At 38.8% G+C, this 19,820-nt stretch overlaps 1 protein-coding gene, 1 non-coding gene and 1 pseudogene across 2 annotated transcripts in view; 2 read left to right on the forward strand and 1 right to left on the reverse strand.

The window, feature by feature from the left end:
• The first annotated feature begins 16,119 nt into the window (after positions 1 to 16,119).
• On the forward strand, positions 16,120 to 16,226 carry LOC123815988. Its single transcript, XR_006785203.1, has one exon. It is a non-coding gene; the product is annotated as a U6 spliceosomal RNA (small nuclear RNA).
• A 455-nt stretch (positions 16,227 to 16,681) lies between these two features.
• KLB (klotho beta) overlaps positions 16,682 to 19,820 on the forward strand; it is a 36,828-nt gene continuing 33,689 nt past the window's right edge. Inside the window, exon 1 of the mRNA XM_045834131.1 lies at positions 16,682 to 17,515. Within this exon, the coding sequence (XP_045690087.1) occupies positions 16,691 to 17,515 (825 nt within the window). The 5' untranslated portion in view covers positions 16,682 to 16,690. The remainder of the gene's footprint in view (positions 17,516 to 19,820) is intronic.
• Positions 19,571 to 19,678, reverse strand: LOC123815996 (annotated as a pseudogene).

Consider the following 19,820-nt stretch of genomic DNA (forward strand, 5'->3'; position numbering starts at 1 on the left):
CAGCCCAGTTACATGCCCCGACCAGGAATCAAACCAGCGACCTTCCGGTGTGCAGGACACTGCCCAGCCAACTAAGCCACACCAGTCAGGGCTGCACTGTTTACCTTAGGAACGTTTGCTTGGAAATATTGTATCTCAGAAATATTAAAAATGACTGCATATACTTTGATATTCCTCACCTGAACCCAGGCTGGTCTGTAACTAATTTGACCAAAGAAATGGTGGGTATAATACTATGCCAGCTCCAGGCATATGTTTTAATTCCCAGGAGGCCAGCTGAGCCTGGGTTTATAGCCATCTCCCCCAGGTGCCAGAATTCAAAGTGAAAGCACCTCAGACCCACCTTACCAGATGCTGGTGGAATTCCACTAAGTAACTCCAGCCAACACCACGTAGAACACGAAAATCGCTAGCCACAGCCTGTCTGAATGCTCAACCCACAGTAGTGTGAGCATCATGAACAACTGGTGTTAAGGTGCTAAGTTTGGTGTAGCTGGTGTGAAATAACAGGTAACCAAAATAGAAATATTTTCAAGGACTCAAAAATAAGCATGAACAGAATATCGATGCTTAATTTCTTTACAGTGGTGATTTTTATTGATGCTCCATTCAACAAATATTTATTGAGCATCCATGGTGTGCGGGCATTTTTTGTTTGTGTGTGCTGGGAACCCACAGCAAATAAGACAGGCAGCCCTGGCTTTCTTGAAGTTTATACTTTTGAGGAAAAAAGAAAAATAAGCAGACAAAAATAAATTCTGTACTTTCAGATAAGGTTAAATGCTGTGAAGAAAATAAAGCAGCATAATGAGATAGCGGATAGCTGGGGAGAAGAACGTGGAAGTAATGTAAATAAGTGATCAACAAAACCCCTTAGAAGAGGACACTGAACTGAGATGTGAACATTAAGGACAGCAAGTATAAGGGCCCTCATATAGTGTAAGTTAAATATATTAAAAGAAAAGCAAGAAAGCCACTTGTATAACTAGTGCATAAAATTCGTAACTAAGTTTCTTAGTAAGTTTGTTTCTACATAACAGCTGCATCTGGATTTCAACCCTTACTTGTCACTATGCTGTAATAGTGTCCAACTTGAATTTCTTCCAGGTAAAAGACCAGCCTGTGTGCCCCTTCCATTTCTATATAGCCCTTTCTTTGATGAGAATAAAATGATAATAGGTTGTAATTACTTTCACGTCTTCATCTGAATTGAAAGACTGCAATAATGCATCTCCAGGAAGTTGAGGATACACAAAGAATATAACAAACTAGGGTTGCTGATTTTTAGATAGTTTTTCAGAGAGGCACAGAAAAGTCATTTATTGGCAATGTAAAACATTAGCTAACAAAGGTTCCTTGCATGTTTTATTGAAAGTATTTTGATCAAAAGTTTTTCTCATGCTCTTCTCAGTCATTAGTTCAGTGCTTATTAATATAAATATTTATCACTGTAGCTGGTGTGGCTCAGTGGATTGAGTGCCAGCCTGTAAGCCTAAGGGTCACTGGTTCAATTCCTGCTCCAGGCACATGCCTGGATTGCGGGCCAGATCCCTGGGTGCAGGCATGTGAGAGGCAACTGATCAATGTATCTCTCACGCATTGATGTTTCTCTCCCTCTCTTTCTCTCTCCCTTCCCCTCTCTACAAAAGTAAATAAAATCTTTTTTAAAAAATGTTTAAATAAATATTTATTTTTTAAAAATATATAAATATCAAACCAGTTGATGAATAAATAATATTAATATTATCTGGCAACAAATGCAGCACTGCCATTTCCAGAATTAAGGACATCTATTGAAATTCTAAAATACTTTTTTATTTTCCTTTTAATAATGATTTGAGACCTAGCACAGAGAAGACAGTTATTTTTAAAGCATTGTATCTTATTTTTTTTAAGATTTTATTTATTTTATTTTTAGACAGGGAAGGGAGGAAGAAAAAGAGAGAGAGAGAGACATCAATGTGGGGTTGCTGGGGGCCGTGGCCTGCAACTCAGGCATGTGCCCTGACTGGGATTCGAACCTGCGATGCTTTGGTTCGCAGCCCATGCTCAATCCACTGAGCTACGCCAGCCAGGGCGAGAAGACAGTTTGTTTTTTTTTAAAGGGCATATTATATATTGGCTGTGATAGCTGATGCTCATTGGCCTTGTCTTAATTCAGCAAATCCAGTTTTGTGGAAGTCAGGGATCTCTTTCCCTCCCCCACTTAGGGACAGATCACTGATGGAAGAATTGTTTACATTCTGTGAAGAACTCTTTACTCCCAAAGATAGATTATTGACATTAACATCTTTACTAGGATGTTTCTAAAGTTATGAATAGTTGGGATTACACTTATAGTAATTGGCTGTCTTTCCATAACACATACGGAGGTCAATCATTGCCCTCCTGAATTGACTGAAAGTCGTGTACCCATCAAAAGTGCATGATTTGACTTGGTCATTCTTTATAATCTAACTTAATTACTGTGTGTAAGCAAAAAACAACTGCAAAGATCAATATAAATTCTCAGTGTTAATGCCTCTGCCTAGGTTATCTAAGTTACGTAACTTACTGGTGTTATAGGAATAACTCTTTGCTCAGATTCACGTTGAGCCCTCAGGAGCACAGTTATTGCATTGTCTTCCACATAGACTTTTATGGGTCAGGAACCAATCGAATTTTCACTCTGCAACAACGAATGTGACTTTCTGCCCTCTGGATAAATATTAGCACGCCCTGCTTTGTCGGTTTTATTGGAACATTTTCCTTATAGAAAACAGTCCGTTAGGCAGCCTGTCCTCTTCTGTGTTTGTGAGGACTGCAGATCTGGGCTGGCGATGTTGACCTTTTAATCCATTTATGAACATAATCATTAAGTCATAATCTTTTACCATTAAAGTGCACACATTCAATTTAGGGAATTAGGGACTAACTATGTCATTTATCTTAATTCTTGAATGATATCCAGTTAACCCTCTTAATATGATTATGCTTGAGCAATCTAAATTTATATAAACTTGCCTGATGATATTTATATCCTATAAACGATAGAAAGTTTCTCCCAAGTAAATCAGCCTCTTCCCTTAGGTTAGAAGAAACATTTACATTTAAAATAGTAAATTTATAAAAATAAAACATGTAACTTTACTGTTGACACATACATTTGATTTACATAATGTATCTCAGATTGTGGGTTGATTTCCTAAAATATTCAGTGGAAAATATTCAGTGGCAACTTTTAAGGGTGTGTATAACAGAGCAACATGAGCACCAACATCACTTTGTAGTGATAGATTTTATTTTTTTATTTTTTTAAAGATTTTATTTATTTATTTTTAGAGAGGGAAGGGAGGGAGAAAGAGAGAGAGAGAGAAACATCAATGTGTGGTTGCTGGGGGTCATGGCCTGCAACCCAGGCATGTGCCCTGACTGGGGATCTAACCTGAGACACTTTGGTTCACAGCCCGTGCTCAATCCACTGAGCTACGCCAGCCAGGGCTTGTAGTGATAGATTTTATGATGAGGATAATCTTTCATTCTCCAAGTCCTACCAATTAAAGTAGTTCCATAATTTTTGTAGTTGCTGTTCCATAGAAATAACATGAAGCATGGTGAATAAAGAAAACTATCATCGGTTGTTTGAGAACTACTGCTATAGTAAGAAAACCCCTACCTGGAAATAAAACACCTTTAAGACCCTTGAGAATTTGAGATTCTATGATAAGAATGCCCAGAATTCTTGGTATGCCCAGAATCTTCATTTATATTTTAACAATGTTTGCAATAAAAAATGTTAAAACTTCCATGAAAATTTCACAGGTCATATTTTTCAACATGCAGGTTAAATAAAAGTAAATATAATCACTGTTTATACACAGTAGTGTATATTGGAGGTCAAAAAAATCTTGTAAATGAACACAAATCAGAATAGAAGGCACGTGAAAAAGGAACACCAATAAATTCACATCTTCCATAAAATACACAGCAAAAATCTTATCATATAAGGTCTGATTTATTGCCACATGAGGGATATAAGCAATACGTTTTAACATATGTATATACACTGATACCTGCTATAGAGGGAACTAACCTTGTTTTAAGACAAATGAAATCAAGCAGGATTGGGAGTCGGAAGCAAGAATCTGTTTTTGGACATTTTTAGCCTAAAATGTCTATTAGATTTGGGATGAAAGAAATAGTCATGAGCAAACAAATCAGAAAAATAGTATCTGTCTAAATAATGTATAAGATGGCTGTGAAGCTTAATGAAATTTCAAGAAGGTGGTACAATTAATAATTTATTAATAACCTGAAAGTTAAATCTCTATGATTTCAGTAAGATCTCTCTCCATGAGGAGTTTTCTTAATGAAATACTTTCTTCGCTTGGTTTCAAGGGTTCTGCAGTCCCCTGGTTTTCCTCCCTCTTCAGGAGCCACTGCTCAGACTGCTGGCTTCAGTCCTCTTCCTCCTGATCGCCCTGGGCCTTATTTCTATGCTCTCTGCCTGGCGATCTTATCCAGTCTCATAGCCTTGTATTCTAGCTGAATATGGACTTCTATATAAATTTTCCAACTTCATGTCTCCATTTGGCTATCTAATAGATATATCAAGGTTCATATGTCCACAACTAAACTCCTGATTATTCAACAAACCTGGATCTCAACTAATAGTACCGCCATCCTTCCACTTGCTCAGGCTAAAAATTTTGAAGTAATCCTTGATTGTCATTCTCTCTCTCCTCTCTCTCTCTCTCTCTCTCTCTCTCTCTCTCTCACACACACACACACACACACACACACATACACACACACACCCCAGCCACTGTTGTTGGCTCATTCTTTAAAATAAAACCAGAACCCAATGAACCTCACCACGTCCACATCTACCATGCAGGCCCAAGCTACCATCATCTCTGTCCTTGATGTTGTCTCTTGACTAATTATCCTGATTCTGCCTTTGTCATCTTTACAGTACACTCTGAACCCAGCATCCGGAGTGATTCTTTTAGAATGTAACTTAAATCACGTCACTTGACTGCATACTCTCTGGTATTCCTCTTATCACCAGGAGTGTAAGACAGTCTTCTCCCCACGCCCCTGTCCCTCTGGTGCCATCATCGCTCTGTACGTACTCACGACTACTCATTCATTTCACTCTTCCCTCATTCACCTCTTCATTATTTCTTGACGGGGCCAGACATGCTTCAGCTTCAAAGGCTTCTCACTCACCTCACATCACCTACCTGGAATGCGCGTTCCCCTGGTATCTGTGTGGATCGCCCTTTGACCATTGCAAAGTCTCTACTCACAATCAGAGATGACCAAGCACAGGCACCGTGAGTGAGAGTCAATGAAAACAACCAAAAACAGATTTACATTCCAAATGATTGGGAGTTCAGAACATAGGCTGGCTATGTATGGAGTATTTACAGACATAATCACAAAGAGGAAAGTTGTATCTGTTGGCCTTCAGTGCAGGAAACAGAAATCACTCTGGGTATTTTGTCCAGAAAAAAACTTTCAAACAGGAAACTTGGTACTTAACATGTTGGAGGGACAGGGGCTGAAGAAATGAAGCCAGGTGCCATCACTAGGCTTTTGTTTAAAGTCACTCTTGGGGACAGCAACTGATGCTGCTGCCCCTACCACGGCCACTGCCACAGCCTCCCTCACTCATGAATCCGGAGACACTGCAGGGAGTATGAGTCTGCCTGCTACACATACCAGTGATGCCAGATGTGGTCGTCCGTCAGCCTCTACCACCACCAGAAGCAATCACCTCTCTCTCCCTTCAAATGTTTATATGAAAACGAGCCCCAACCTAGAATTATAAACTCAAACACCCAAACAAATGTGTGGGCAGAAAAAGCCATGTAGCTCCTCCCAAGCCTCCCTCCAATATTGATTCCCTCCGTAACTTCTTTCAGGAAACTACTGGAAAACATGCTTCACCAAAATGAGGGAGTAAAGGAAGAAGAGGAAGACATGGGATACAGAAAACAGGTGATCTAACTCAGGAGAAAAAGGAGGGGAAGCCCCAGGTAGCAGCCGGGCACCAGGGATACAGGGCAAGCAGTGTGGGGAGACAGGCACCAGGCGCTGTGGACAAAGCTACTGGGGAATACACTGCTTAACAATGAGGGAGTGGACCAAGATAAATGAAAGAATGAGATTCACGTAACAAAATGTAAGTCAGGAGAGAGGTAAAGGAATTCCTAAAATGTTAACAAAGGCTAGTCCCAAGATGGCAACTAGGCACAGCTTCACTAGATAGAGGGGCACAAAGGTGTCCAGGAGGGGGAACTCCAAGAGAACAGAGGGACACTAAGAACGGAAGAGATGGGTCCTGCAGGAAAGTGTCCTGGGAGCGACTGGGAGGTGTGAGATGCATGAGCAGCCACTACAAAGACAACTAAGCAAATGAAAAAACAAGGCAAGTAATGAACTATAACAAAAACAAAGAGAGCACAATCATAGTATACTACAATACTCAGCAATGAATAATACTTATGTGGAAGTATTATAAACCCTAAATATTGATTTAACCAAAAAAGTAAATATTTTATCAAAAGGAAATATAAGATATTTATCAAAAGGTAATATAAGAAACCAAAATCTTCATTTACCATAATAGGAAATCAATAAATAGTCTGAAATTAACTAATTGAAAGATAGCAGTCCCTGAATATTATATAAAGTGTACATATAAAGATGTACAAATACCAGAAGAGCAGCTAAAAGAGTTGAAAGTAGGGAAGAAGACCAGAAGAGTAAATACCTTTAAAAAAACAAAAAATAATTTTATGAAGATCACACATAAAACTGTAAAAGTACTAAAAAGAAAATATGAGAGACTATCAGTATAATTTTGGAGAGGCCGTGGCTTTCCCAGTCCAGACACGTTAGAGGAAATGAATAATAAAGTTGGTTGCACAGAAATGAAAAGCTTTTGCACACATAAATACATTACAACAGAGTTAAATAGTGCTCTAAAATTGATTGTGGTCCTGGCTGGCGTAGCTCAGTGGATTGAGCGCGGGCTGGGAACTAAAGTGCCCCAGGTTCGATTCTCAGCCAGGGTACATTCCTGGGTTGCAGGCCATAACCCCCAGCAACCGCACATTGATGTTTCTCTCTCTCTCTCTCTCTCTCTCTCTCTCTCTCCCCCTTCCCTCTCTAAAAATAAATAAATAAAATCTTTTTTAAAATAAATAAATAAATAAAATTGATTGTGGTAGTGGTTGCATAGCTCTAAACACATCAATGAAAATCATTGAATTGCACACTTTTACTGGATAAATTGTATGCTATGGGAATTATATCTCAATAAAACTTTTTTAAAAAGTGTTAGGAGAAAATATTTACATTTATATCACACAAAGGATTTACTGCTTTATAAATAATGAACTCTTTCTAATTCATTAGGAAAAGACAAAAAATTAGGATCATAAACAAAAGAGATGAAAAGATAACTCCCGGGACAGGAAGAATATAAAAAGATCAGGAATCGGAGAGCCCAAATGAATGCAGAAATGGAGCACCATCTCGCCCTTATCACATCGGCAAAACAGAAACGGACATCTGATACTCAGAACTGCGGAGAGCAGGGGAGACTGGCTGTCCTGCACCAATGGCAGGAACTGGAATGTATCGACTGCCCTCCTGAAGGGCAGTTAGGAACTACCCACGAACAGAAAACACACACACCCTTTAAGCAGCAATTCCAGTTTTAGCAATGTCTTGTATCTCTTGCATATGCAGTCATCAATTCAGGGTGTTAATTTCTGAATTGCTGATAATAAAAAAATGGAAAAATTTACAGGGTTTGGCAGAAGTAATGCCTGCTTGAGTGTGGTTGGTAGGGCATGTGGATATCTTGCATGAGATAGAGAGCAAGTTGAACATTTCACCTAAAATGTCATATTGCGTGCTTGCATGTGATATTGTTATGTTACAGAACCACATGCTTCTGATTTGGTATAAAAGATTTTATAATAAAAAGGGGTGTTATTTCTGCCGGACTCTGTATATATTTATCCACAGATGAAAATAAAATATCCTGCACACCGAGCTAGAGCTATGTGTAATGACATAGAAAGATCTTCAAAATAAATTATTAAAAAGAATAAAGCATGTTATCATGCACAATGCATGGTGTGTGATCATATTTACGCTTTTCAAAACTGTGAATACGTGTATATATGTGTAAAGATACACTCCAAATGTTAATAAGGGGAACTTTGACTTTTTGCTCCATATTTTTTTATTTTCTCTCTTTTAAAACCACTTCTTACTAATAAATTACTAGTATTTAGAAATATGGATTCTAAAAAGAAACAGAGCTCAGGTGTCTACTTGGATCTACTAATGACAGTCTTCAGGGGTGAAGACTGAGCACTTGTATTTGTTCAACCTTCAGAGGTGATTCTGATGCACAGCAAGAACTAAGACTGGAAAATAGTATGGCAGTTCATCAAACAATTAAACATAGATTTATCATGTGATCCAGCAATTCCACTTCTGGGCATATGCTGCAAAGAATTGAAAGCAGACTCCAACAAATATTGGTACATCCAAGTTCATAGAGAATTATTCACAATAGTCAAAAAGTGGAAACAACCCAAATAGTCATCAACAGATGAGTGGATAAACAGAATGTGGTACATACATACCGTGGAATATTATTCAGCCTTAAAAAAGGAACTCTACTCGTGTTCTGACACCTGCTACAACATGGATGAACCTAGAAGACATAATATTTAATGAAATACACCTGGCACAAAACGACAAATATTGTATGATGCTACTCATATGACATACTTGGAGTAGTCAAATTTATAGAGAAGTAAAGTACAATGGTGGTTTCCAGGGGCTAGAGGAGAGAAATATGGGGAGTTACTGTTTATCGGGTACAGAGTTTCAGTTGGACAAACAAGATGAAAAAGTACTGGAAATAGATGTGGATGAGGATTGCACAACAATCTGAATATACTTAATGTCACTAAACTTTACATCTACAAACAGCTAAATGGTAAAGTTTATGTTATGTATATTCACCACAACGAAAACATTCTTTTTGAAAGAATGAAAGAGGAAAACATGTAGGAAGAAAGCTTTATGATGACAATGACTTAATACTGAGGCTTTAAAAACTCTCAAATACTTATAAAGGTAAAATATGAATTTATGAACTATTTATCAGGATTAAGTCATCCCAGATACACACTCCATCTTTCCTAAACAACTATTAAAGAGTGAATATTTTGCTCATGAAAGAGTCCCCTACCCTGTCACCCACAGTCGCTGCACCATTGTGCATTCCCGCCAGCAAGGCACGAGGGGGCCAATCGCTCTACACACCCACCAACACTCGTTCTTTTCTGCTGTTGGGGTTTTTTTAATAGCCAATATAATGGGCATAAATTTATGTTATTTTTATCTACATACATTCTGATTAAAAGAGCTAATGAACTTGCCCTGACAATTATCTATTTCTTGTGTGTTTTTAAGAGGATTTTATTTTACTTTATTTGTATTTTACTGATTATGCTATTACAGTTGTCCCGATTTTCTCCCATTTGCCCTCTTCCTCCCAGCCCTGCAAACTCCCTCAGGCAATCCCCCACCACTGTTCATGTCCAGGGGTCATGCATGTAACCCCTGCTAACCCCTTCAGCGGCTCCATTTCCTATCCTGTACTTTATATCCCCATGGCTACTCTGTAGCTACCTATTTGTACTTCTTAATCCTCTCACCTCTTCACCCATTCCCAGATACCACCCCTCCCGTATGGCAACCATAAAAACCCTTTCTGGATCCATAATTCTGTCTGTTCTTCTTGTTTGCTTAATTTGTTTTTTGGATTCAGCTGTTGATAGGTATGTACTTATTGCCATTTTATTCTTCATAGTTTTGATCTTCTTTTCTTAAATAAGTCCCTTCAATATTTCATGTAATAATGGCTTGGTGATGATGAACTCCTTTAGTTTTTTTCTTGTGTGGGAAGCTCTTCATCTGTCCTTCAGTTCTCAATAATAGGTTTGCTGGGTAGAGCAATCTTGGCTGTAGGTCCCTGCTTTTCACGACTCTGAATATTTCTTGGCAATTCCTTTCAGCCTGCAAAGTTTCCTTTGAGGAATCAACTGACAGTCTTATGGGAACTCCCCTGCAGGTAACTAACTGCTTTTCTCTTGCTTCTTCTAAGAGTCTCTCTTTATCTATAACCTTTGGCATTTTAATTATGATGTGTCTTGGAGTGGGCTTCTATGGGTTCATCTTGTTTGGGACTCTCTGTGCCTCCTACACATGCATGTCTTTTTTCCTTCCCCAAATTAGAGAATTTTCTTTCATTATTTTTTCAAATAGATTTCCAATTTCTTGCTCTTTCTCTTCCCCTTTGGCACCCCATGAAGAGAATGTTGGACTTCTTGAAGTTGTCCCAGAGGCTCCTACACTATCTCTTTTTCTGTGTTCTTTTTCCTTCTTGTTGTTCTGATTGGTTGTTTTCGATTCCTTATGTTCCAAATCATTGACTTGATTCACGGCTTCATCCACTCTACTGTTGTTTCCCTATAAATTATTCTTTATATCAATGAATGTATCCCTTGTTTCTGACTGCATCTTCTTTATGCTGTTGAGGTCCTCATTAAGTTCTTTGAGCATCCTTATAAACAGTGTTTTGAACTCTGCATCTGATAGATTGTTTATCTCCATTTTGTTTAGTTCTTTTTCTGGAGTTTTGTTATGTTCTTTCATTTGGGCCATGTTTCCTTGTCTCCTTGTTTTGGCAGCCTCCCTGTGTTTGCTTCTGTGTATTAGGTAGAGCTGCTTTGACTTCATGTTTTGGTAGTGTGGCCTAACATAGTAGATGTTCTGTAGGGTTTAGTGCCATAGCCTCCCTTATCATCTACATGGGGTACTCAAGATGCATGCTCCATGTGGGCTAAGTACACCTTCCTCTTATGGTTGAGACTTGATTGCTGTTGGCAGGTCAATAGGAGGGATTTACCCAGCCAGTCAGCTGCCAAGACTGGCTGTCACCACTGACCACCAACATTCACCCTCCTTGGAGGATCGTCTGTGCAGGGGCAGGATGGTGGTATTCCAATGTGTTCTGGAGGTTTTGAACTGGCTGTTCAAGCTCTGGGGTTTCCAGGGTGGTGCAGGCTAAGGTCTAGCCCCATCTGTGTTCTTCCCAGGGCTGCCCTGAATGAGCTACAAAGCAATCTGAGCTGGCTGCTCCTTGTGCTGATCTTGGAGATTCCCAGGCAAAGCCCTGCTGTGAATCTAGGCTGGCTGCAGTTAGTGTTGGGCATGGGAACACTTGGCAAGACATACAGGGTCTGGGGACCTACTGAAACCAACTGTTGCTTGTTTGAGAGGATTTAGGAAGTTGTGAAGCATCAGCTAAGACCTGTCACTCAAATGAAAAAGTCACTGTTAACAGCTTGCATAGGTCCATAATTGGGGTGGGATCTCGAGGGATCTTCAGGGCAGGTCAAATCTTGTAGCCAGGTTGATGGAGTCACAGATATGGCACCCACCTGCTGGCTCTGTGAATCTGTGGGGGATGGTCTCAGAAGAGGGCAATGGCCTCTGCCTGCCTTTCTGTCTCAAAGAAATCTGTCCCCTAGCTCCCACCTTGATGCCAGACACTTCAGTTCCTTCCTATATGCTGCTGGTGCCTCTCAAGAAGCTACCCTAGTGCTGGAGCTCAGAGGGAGTGAGTCTGAGTAAGTCGGTGTGTGGGTTCTTTAAGAGAAACTGCTTAGGTTTCCAATCACTCATTTTCCAGTGTTTTTGATAGCCAGAAGTTATAGGAACTTATCTTCTTGGCACTGGAACCCTGGGCTTTGGGGCCTCGTATGGGGAGGGACTCCCAGCTCCAGATTACCCTCCCAAATTTCTATCCATAACGCATGGGTGAGGGACCATCCCAGTCCACATCTCCACCCCTCTGGATGGATGTGATTTCTTTCTTTCTTTTTTTTTTTTTAGATATTTATTTTTAGAAAGAGGGGAAGGGAGGAAGTGAGAGAGAAACATCAGTGTGTGGTTGCCTCTCACTCGGCCCCCACTGGGGACCTGGCCTGCAACCTAGGCATGTGCCCTGACTGGGAATCGAACTGGCGACCCTTTGGTTCGCAGCCTATGCTTAATTCACTGAGCTACACCAGCCAGGGAAGATGTGGTTTCTTTAATTCTATAGTTGTCAGACTTCCATTCAACTTGATTTGTGATGGTTCTGAGTGATGGTTGTTTTACATTTTAATTGTAATTCTGATGCAGTTGTGGGAGGAGGTGAGCCATGTTTACCTATGCTGCCATCTTGACCAGAAGTCTCTTTTTTGTTTTCTTATATGAAACCTGATAGCTTAATGATTGGTCACTAGTAAATAAAAATTCAGCACGCATTTCAAAACTTAGCCCATGTCAATAGCCTTTTATTAATTAATAGACTTTTTCTTGAGCAATTATACATGGTTACAGAGTTCCCATATACTCCTTCACTCCCTCATTTCTCTTATTTTTCACATCTTGCACTAGTGTGATACATTTGTTATCATTGATCATCCAATTTGATACATTGTTATTAACTATAGTTCATAGGTCTACACTAGGGTTCTTTTTTGTGTTGTACATCCTATGGGTTTTGATAAATGTATCACCACTATTACTATATCCTACAAAAAAATAGTTTCACTACATTAAAAATCTCCTGTGGTTTGCCTATTCCTCCCTCTCTCCCCTAGTCCCTGGTAACCACTGTTTTTACTATTTCCAGATTACCACGTAGCTGAAATCATATAGTATGTAGCCCTTCTTTCATTTAGCAATGTGCATTTAAGGCACCTCCATGTCTTTTACTAGCCTGATAGCTCATTTCTCTTCATTGCTGAATAATTTTCCACTCTATTGGGTATGCCACTGTCCCCATCCACATACTAAAGAACATTGCTTGCTGCAATGGGTACATGATGCAGTGTACAGATAATGTTTTGTTGAGTTATACACTTGAAACCTGTATGATTTTTGTGAACCAATGTCACCCCAATGAATTCAATAAAAAATAAATTTTTAAATGTAAGTATCAACATTGATTTTCATAACTTATTTTTATTTTTGATGATTTTACAGTTATTTTTATGTGTTTTTAATTACTGGTGACTTACATTTTTTTAATTTGCCTATACAGCTGTATTTCCTCTTTTGTATATTTTTTATTTGTGTTGTCTGGCCATTTACCTGTTAGAAACTTACAGTGTTTTCCTTATTGGTAACCATGAATTGCATATAAGTGAAAAGCTATCCATTTGACTTCTAGATTTGCTCAAACATATTCCAATTTTGTTTTTTTTAAAGATATTATTTATTTATTTTTAGAGACTGGGGAAGGGAGGGAGAAAGAGAGGGAGAGAAACATCAATGTGTGGTTGCCTCTCACATGCCCCCAACCAGGAACCTGGCCATAACCTAGGCATGTGCCCTGACTGGGATCGAACCAGTGACCTTCTGGTTCTCAGACCAGTACTCAATTCACTAAGCCATAACAGCCAGGATCCGAGTTTGTTATATATCTCTCAATTTTTATTTTTCATATACAGTGCTGGACACAGTATAGGATGTACTCCTTTTTTACTACACAATATTTTATTACAAAATCATAAGCATGAAATTCTGTAACATAATAATATCACACTCAAGCACACCATATGACATTTAGGTGAAATGTTCAAATTGAAACTTATAAATTATTACATCCATATTATTACCTTACCAACCACACTCAAGCAAGACTTACTTCTGCCAGACCCTGTATTTTACTTATAGCTAAATTATTTATATATGACCATAATAAACTATATATTTATATAACTTAACATTTACTTTTATTTTTTTCTAGTTTCCTGTGGCTACATTTATTTAATTTTGGTAAAATACACATAACATAAATTTACCACCCTAACATTTCTGTGGCTATATAGTTTTGAATTAGATATATTTGTGAGGGTATAAGTGATTACATTTAAAAATTTTATTTTAGTAATAATTTTGTGGTACATACACATAACACATCTTCATGTTGTACACCTTAAATTAATACAATGTTATATGTCAATTATATTTCAATAAACGTGAAAAAATTTTATTTTATAATGAGTTAATTGTGCCAACTGCATTCATTCCATAAACAATGATTAAGCATTTACTATGATAAGCAATTATACAAATTTAGATAAGAGATAGTCTTACGGTCTAGTGGAGGAGACAAACAATTCTAGGATTCTGTGATAAATGCAGTGATAGAGGCATACACAGTATATACTATAGGTACACTCATTCATTCAACATGTGCTTTAGAGATTACTAGGCCCCCTATATTCAACACTCAACCAGACAGTCACGGTCCATGTTTTTTAAAGAAGGAGAGAGAGAACCCTTGAACCGAGGATACTGGTAAATTTAGTGTGTTATTTATTGATTTATTGTGTGAAAACTGTCATAATAGAGAAAGCACAGCTGCCAGGGGAACACCACAGAGCTCCATCTAAGTCCAATCAAACTGGCTTCCTGCCTCCCTGGCTGCCTGCGGATCGACCACCACCGCAGAGTAACTGCTGGCCCCAGGGAGTGTGTGACCAACAGACTACTTCGACAGAAACCGATGGTCACTGGCACCCTTCACCCTGAGAAAGATGCAGTGTCTAAGACAGAAATGTGGAAAAGGCTAGCCAAGATGTACAAGACCACACCAGCTATCACCTCTGTATTTGGGTTCAGAGCCCATTGGGTGGTGGCAAGACTGCGGTTCCTTGGGCTACACACACGAGAAATGCACCTACACACAGACTTGCCAGACACGGCCTGTACGAGAAGAAACGGGCCTCAAGAAAACGGAGAAAGGGTCACAAGAACAGAATGAAGCAAGTCAGGAGGTTCTAAGGCCAAGGTTGGTGCTGGCAAAAAGGGAGCCGGAGAGGGGACAGCAGGGGGAGCCGAGATTCTACAGTGCCTTTATCTGCATGCTCCTGTGGACTTTTCACAAGGGGATTAATAAACTGTCAACAGTTTTTAAAAATTTAAATAAGTGAGTAAAATGAAACCAGGGAGTCAGAAAGGCTTTAGGGAGGTACTAGAGTTTTGAAAACAGACAGACATGAGCTTGCAAAGTGGGGGAGACCCTTCCTATGCAGAGAACACACGTAACAAGGCACAGGGTGTGAGCGAGTGAGGCGTGTGTCTTGTCTTCCTCACTCACACCCTGGGTATTAAAAGGCATTTGCTGTGGCTAGAAGGAAGTCGCTACGTGTAGTTAACTAATGAAAAATGAAGCTAACAATGTAGGCAGGGACCCAAACCCTGGCTTTTATGCTAAGTATCACTTATCCTCTCTTTTATCCCAGTATCACTTCTTGAATGGTCTTTCCCTTTCCCGTAAAAATAATGGGAGTAATGTTTATCGGGCACTTCCTATGCGTCCATCTCTTTTCTGAGTGCTTTACATGTATTTAATTCTCACAATAACACGTGCAGTACATGCCAGTACTATGGCTGGTCTTACATAAAAGAAACTGAGGTGCAGGAAAGTTGAGCAACTTCTTTCTAGTCACACAGCTGTACTGAAACTTGGGCAATCTAACTCCAGAAGCCAAACTATTAACCACTCTGACTCTCATCAGTATGTGATATGTCAAGTATTTAAAACATTGACTTTTTCAAGGTTATTTGGAGGCTGTAGATTCTGTACAATGTTTCTTTCCATTTATTCTTATTCCAGAGTCATGCTTTTTAAATTGTGCTTTTTTAAAATGTTTTCATATATGAAGGTAGTCTATTCTTTCACTATTTTCTTTTTGAGATTTTTTGTCATTATCCTATTTATTCTTCAAGTAAACTTTCATAATAATTTTGTTTAACTAAAATTTGGGATTAGAGGGTTTGGATTAAAAGCATATTAAATTTATAAATTAAATGGGAATGTGTTCAGTGTTTCCACATAAAAAGTGCTATATATTTCTTCATTTTCTTTCAAATTTATCAATATATTTGAATAATTTTCTTAAATTAGGTAACATTCAATAAGATTATTCTTAGATGTATTATAATTTTGTGGAAGTGAAATATCTTATGTTTTCTGTGCTCGCTTTGGCAGCACATACACTAACATTGGAACGATACAGGGAAGATTAGCATGGTCCCTGAACAAGGATGACACGAAAATTCGTGAAGCATTCTATTAAAAAAAAAGAAAAAAATCTTACACTTTCTAATTCCTTATAATTGGTATATAGGAATGTTATTCATTTGCATATGAGATTATTTTTCCTGAAATGTGAAATAATAAAACGATGACTCACAAATTATAAAAATGTTTTAAAAATGCATATATGGTCGCAATCATGTTCGAAAAATCAGAAAAGGTTTGGGTCCTTATGAATGGCTACAGAGAAAATACGGCATTTTTACTCACTGTTTATATAGGCTTTATTACACATTCAAACTATTGCCACTAGTTCATTTTCATCTAATATCTCCCAGAATAAGAGAAAGAAGTCCGCTGGTGGCCGTAACAGAGCCACCTCCCTCCAGTTACGTTGCTCTCTGTGACCCATCCTAAGTCTCACACTTCAAGCTAATCATTGACAGAGCTTTACAATCACCAGCTTTTACTGAGGCGTCGATAAGACAGCGCGGCAGTTAGTGGCAAATGAAGCCAGGCGGCGCGGCGGGGTCTCCAGGGAATGAATGGGTTTCCTCCAGCACTGATGCCAGGAACGGGCGCTATAGGGAAGCGATGTCCGGCGGGGCGCTGCAAAGATCCGTCATCCTGTCAGCGTTCGTTCTCCTGCGGGCTGTTGCTGGGTACTGCGGGGACGGAAGAGCTATATGGTCTAACAACACTAATCTTAGCCCGGTAAATGAAAGTCAGCTGTTCCTCTATGACACTTTTCCTGAAAACTTTTTCTGGGGCGTTGGGACTGCAGCATTTCAAGTGGAAGGAAGTTGGAAGACAGACGGAAAAGGTCCCTCTATCTGGGATCAGTTCACCCAGACACACCTTAAAAATGTCAACAGCACGAATAGTTCCAGTGACAGTTACATTTTTCTGGACAAAGATTTACTGGCTCTGGATTTCATAGGAGTTTCTTTTTATCACTTTTCCATTTCCTGGCCAAGGCTCTTCCCCGAAGGAATAGTAGCGGTTGCCAATGCGAAAGGTCTCCAGTACTACAATGCTCTGCTGGACGCGCTGGTGCTTAGAAACATTGAACCTATAGTGACTTTATACCATTGGGACTTGCCTTTGGCACTCCAAGAAAAATACGGGGGCTGGAAAAATGAAACGATAATAGATATCTTCAATGACTATGCCACGTACTGCTTCCAGACGTTTGGGGACCGCGTCAAATACTGGATTACAATTCACAATCCGTACCTGGTGGCTTGGCACGGGTACGGGACAGGCACGCACGCCCCCGGGGAGAAGGGAGATGCAGCAGCCGTCTACGCGGTGGGGCACCACCTGATCAAGGTACCGTACAGCTGGCTGCGCGCTGCAGCTCCAGGCTCTCGGGAGCAGGAGTTCAAAAGAACCCCTACGCAATGCATCTTCTGTTTAAATCACTCTCTTTATTGAAACCCACTCGACTGATTGCAGTCTAACTCGCCTCGCTGAGGCTAGTCTAAGTTCCAGCCTCAAACTCCATTTGCAAAGTAGTGTGTATTTCATTTACCTAAGATACTATTAAGGTAGTCATCCCATTATTTCTCTGGGAAGTGCATTTTAAAAAATTATTTAGCTACCTTTAAGTCTACAATTACACAGCAGAGCATGAGAATATGAGTTTCCTTTCATTCTGTGGAAAACAGTACTTTACAAATTTAATTGTTGAATGTCCTTTTCTGACATGTCAGGATTATGTTAAGGCATGACCATTTTAAATATGTATTTGTTGTTACTATTGCTATGCTTAGTGGTACTTAGCTATCGTAAGCTAAATAAATGTTAGCTGACTGATACATATTAAATGCAGGAATTAAAATAAATGTAATTCACAGTTGATCTTATTTATGTGACATAGCAGAAAAGATGACATTAATTGTTCTAGGAGTTAAAATTAAACTAGTAATATCAAAGCTGAGAAGAATATACTCTCCTTTATCCTCTACTAAGTGTGAAAGCAGTGTAATTTAAAAGTTAGAGTTTATGCTGGGAAATGTTAAAAATTATTAAATAACAGTGAAACTACAAGCAAAATAAGTTAATATTCATTGAGTGTTTACTATGTGTCACAGACGACTTTAAGCATTTTGCGTGCAGTATCACATTTAATCCTCATGATAACCTTATGAACTAGGTCCTATCATCAGCCCCATTTCAAAGAAGAGAAAACTGAAGCTCTGTGAGATTCAACAACTTGCCCAAGGTCACAGAGTAAAATTCAGCTGTCGTGAACATGGGGTTCATAAATGACAACCTAATGAAACACTAAATGTCTCTATTAAGACTGTTTTTAAAGGAAAAGTCTTTTGGAAATTTCCCAGAGATATTGCCTCACATTGAGGCTAACATCTAGAATCAGGTTTAACTTTACTTGGGAAAAAATAAATTACTCTGGAGAACTGTTACACTTTGAAAAATTAAAAAAAAAGAAACCTCTATTAGCGGGTTCTCATCATGTGTTAGGCGAAGTAATATGATTTTGAATAATCAAATGTTAAATATACAGAAACAGAAAACAGGTACAACAACATAACATTACTCCATGTCTAAATCTGCACACACAAAAATGTCTGCTGACCCTTCTTTTCTTTCTGAACTTTCTGGATTATTACCCATGTGCATTGCGCTGTGATTCAGTCAACATCTGGCCTTGCAGGGAACGGACTGCATTATGATTTCAAGGCCACTTACACACCTTTGGATAGAGTGGTATGTACAACTTATTAATGTGTGGGTGTACTGTGATTTTGGACAAGAGACCTTAAAGGGAAGAAAACTTATAGCTACCAATTATGAAGATTATGCATATATAAGTTAGAAAATGTTGATATTTCTATTATCTACTTCTTTTAATTATTAAAACAATAAGTGCTGGTATAAACTGAGAAACATCAGGTTGTACCAAAGGCTATGAAGTGAAAAAGTTCAATTCTGCTTTCCCTCTCCACCTGACAATCCCAACCTCTAGGAAACCGCTGTTAGTTTCTGATATAGTAGTCTGTTTGACGTTTTCTATACAAATACATGTACATAAATGGTTGTTTCACTCTTGATTTTAAAAATCCTAAATTGTTGGAAAGTTTTCAGTTACCTAGTAAAAATGTTAACAATTAGAATTTTCATTAAAAACATACATCTAAATGATTAATTTAAAGCCTTAAAAACTGGCTCTCTGATAAAACCCAGGAAAAAGTTGTAACTAACAATAGATATTGCTTCCAAAGTTATAATACAAAATGTTATATTTTCAGATATTTTCATTTTTCTCCAGTTTGAGATAAACTATGCCCTTAACACAAAATCAGCATTCTGAGCATGAGATCAATTGTATTGTTTAAACTGGAGGACTGCATTTTTTCCTGCAGATATAGTCCCCAAAAAGACAGCCAGAAGCACAGGGATTGTTTTCTCCCACACCCTAGTGCAAATCAGAGCAACATCAGATTGTCCAAGGTCCACCAGTGGCTACAGAATTTCATTTCTAAATTATTGTGTTTTCCAAGTAATTTCTTCCATCTCTTGATAATGTCTGTATCACTGACCCAAATAAGGAGTGTCAGGGGTCCCCTGAGATCAGTCAGAAAGTGAAACACACTGCCTAACCCAGGGACTT

The sequence above is a fragment of the Phyllostomus hastatus genome, unplaced genomic scaffold, assembly GCF_019186645.2.
Source record: "Phyllostomus hastatus isolate PE091 unplaced genomic scaffold, TTU_PhHast_1.1 phas_contig_196, whole genome shotgun sequence".
Taxonomy (NCBI): domain Eukaryota; kingdom Metazoa; phylum Chordata; class Mammalia; order Chiroptera; family Phyllostomidae; genus Phyllostomus; species Phyllostomus hastatus.